The 2,396-nt window shown below is 22.1% G+C and overlaps 2 protein-coding genes across 2 annotated transcripts, besides 9 other annotated features; one reads left to right on the forward strand and one right to left on the reverse strand.

Moving 5' to 3' along the window:
* Positions 1-49: 49 nt before the first annotated feature.
* EDI_075400 (uncharacterized protein) lies at positions 50-1,564 on the forward strand (the record flags this gene model as incomplete). The annotated part of the gene is made up of 1 exon (XM_001737197.1): positions 50-1,564. The coding sequence occupies one exon, from the start codon at positions 50-52 to the stop codon at positions 1,562-1,564; it is 1,515 nt and encodes a 504-aa protein (XP_001737249.1).
* Positions 158-199: a sequence feature (AT_rich).
* Positions 295-322: a sequence feature (AT_rich).
* Positions 343-380: a sequence feature (AT_rich).
* Positions 927-955: a sequence feature (AT_rich).
* Positions 1,053-1,078: a sequence feature (AT_rich).
* Positions 1,108-1,168: a sequence feature (AT_rich).
* Positions 1,559-1,610: a sequence feature (AT_rich).
* Positions 1,571-2,134, reverse strand: EDI_075410 (uncharacterized protein; the record flags this gene model as incomplete). Its single annotated transcript, XM_001737198.1, has 1 exon — positions 1,571-2,134. The coding sequence occupies one exon, from the start codon at positions 2,132-2,134 to the stop codon at positions 1,571-1,573; it is 564 nt and encodes a 187-aa protein (XP_001737250.1).
* Positions 2,067-2,096: a sequence feature (AT_rich).
* Positions 2,135-2,167: 33 nt separating the features above from the next.
* Positions 2,168-2,244: a sequence feature (AT_rich).
* Between the last annotated feature and the right edge of the window lie 152 nt (positions 2,245-2,396).

Below are 2,396 nucleotides of genomic sequence, written 5' to 3' on the forward strand. Positions count from 1 at the left end.
CATTATTAATCAATTAAAAATTGAAGAAGATATAGAAAAACAAAATAAAATGTATTCAATTTTAAGAGGATATGAAAGTTCTAAAGAAACAATTATTGCAATGGCAAAAATTCTTGTAAAAGAATATCCAATAAAGTCACATAAATTATTAGAAACGTTTAATATATTTAATTATTCTATTTATCGATATATTTTTATTCACCATAAACTTTCAATTAAAGAATATGATTTAATATTAGAATCTATTGAAAAACATTCTGAAGAAAATATTCAAATTGCAGATTTAATTGTATCAATTTATATTATTAAAGATTATTATTATGGAATTACTTCTGATTCATCATTTATTAAATATTTAAATCAAAAAGTATTATATAATAGAACAAAAGCAATGACTAAATTAGTTGAACATCCTAAACTATTTTGGAGATATATTTTAGAATTATTATTATTATGTGAATTAAAAGTTGTTAAAGTTTATTGTAAAACAATAAGGACTTTATCAATGAATATTGTAGAACCACAATTATTTATTTCATCTTTAATTAAAAATGTTCCTAAATCAATTTTTGAAATTTTAAATACACCTCCTTTATATGATAGTTTAACTATTCTTCAAAAATTTGATATGTTATGTAAAGCAATTAAATTATCTCCTAATCTTTCTCATATTATTCAATTAGAATCTTTATTGTTTCAGCTTAAACCTCAACAGTTAGATTGTTTAACTCAACTTATTAAACCAAAAACATTAACTTTTAGTTGTATTTGTATGATTAATGACTACGCTAAATATGATTTATATGATTTATATGTTAAGGCAGTTTTATTACAAGAATTACCTTTAATATCTGGTGATGTTGATAAAATTATCGCTTTAATAAAAGGTTTTGATAATCCTTTATTTGATTTCTCTAGAACTTATCAATTTTTAGAATTAAATAATTTTATATTAGAATCTGCTATTTTACTTTATCTTTATAAACAGTATGAAACTACATTAGAATATCTTTTTAATAAATTAGAAAATTCCCCAAATAAAGAAGATATTGAAATATTTATTTTAAAATATATTATTGGAAAAATACCTGAAAATGATTTACTTTCAATTATTAACAATAATAATTATATTAATTCTGTATTATTAAATTTAATATTAAATAAAAATGAATTCGTTAGTTATTTTACTCCAACTATTATTACTCAATTAGAACTTAATTATATTAGAACTACTTCTTCTAAACTACCTAACAAACAAAAATGTTTAGAAAAAATTATTCTTTCAGTTGATGGAACAGCTCAAAGATTAATAACAACTGCCAAAGTACCTTCAGAAATTATAATTTTTTGTCCAAAGAAACATAAATTTACTATTCGTTCATTAAAACAGAAAGCAAAAATTACAACAAAAATAGATCCAAATAATAATGTTATTAAAGAAATGAATAAATTAATTAATTCATTTTCACTAGAAAATGAATCTTCAAATAATAAATTGATTTGTCCATTATGTGTTAAATCAATTCTTGAACCAAATAAATTAGAAAAAGATGAAGAGAAATAATTGAATTTAAATATCTTTAAAATCATTATATTTTTGATAAATTATACTTAAAAGATCACTATTATTTTGAATTTGTTCTGGTCTATTTGCGAATGCCCATTGTAGTCCTTCGTATACCATTTTTTGCCATGTACCTTGTTGGTCAGCTTGAACAAAATTTGTTGTAAAAGATTCTCCCATAATACAAAGTATTTCACCTACAACATCTCCACTACCATCTCTTGCATTAAAATAATCTAATGCCTCACCTAAATCAACTCCACAACAGACTAAATCCATTACTTTTTGTGCTACTTCATATAAACTTAAATTTTGTACATAGATTTGATTGGCTTCGATATATGATATATATTCTTTTAATTGTCTTGCTTTTTCTTCATCACCATGAAGTATAATATTTTCACCTTTCATTATTGTCCCTGCTTTTTGTTTAAAAAGAATATCAAGTATTCCCCCTTTTCCATTCCTTTCTATTGCTTTTTTATCAACTTCAAATTGTTGGTTATTTATTATAATTTTAACAATATTATTAGTATTACAAAAGCTTTCAAAAAACGCATTTTGATTCATTATGTCTTTATTCCTTTTTTAAGTTTTTATGTCTTTTTTTTTAATTTTCTTTATTAAAAAAAAAATAATTCTTTTTCTTATATTAAAGAAAAACTTATTTTATTTAAATACCATCTGGATAATTTGTTTGCCATCTCCAAGAATCTTTACACATATCTTCTAGAGTTAATTTTGCTTTCCATCCTAATTCTTCTTCTGCTTTTTTACATTCAGCATAAATAGCAGGAATATCTCCTGGACGTCTTCCAACAATAGTATAATT

This window comes from Entamoeba dispar, genomic scaffold, assembly GCF_000209125.1.
Source record: "Entamoeba dispar SAW760 scf_1105229460471 genomic scaffold, whole genome shotgun sequence".
In the NCBI taxonomy this organism is placed as follows: domain Eukaryota; phylum Evosea; order Mastigamoebida; family Endamoebidae; genus Entamoeba; species Entamoeba dispar.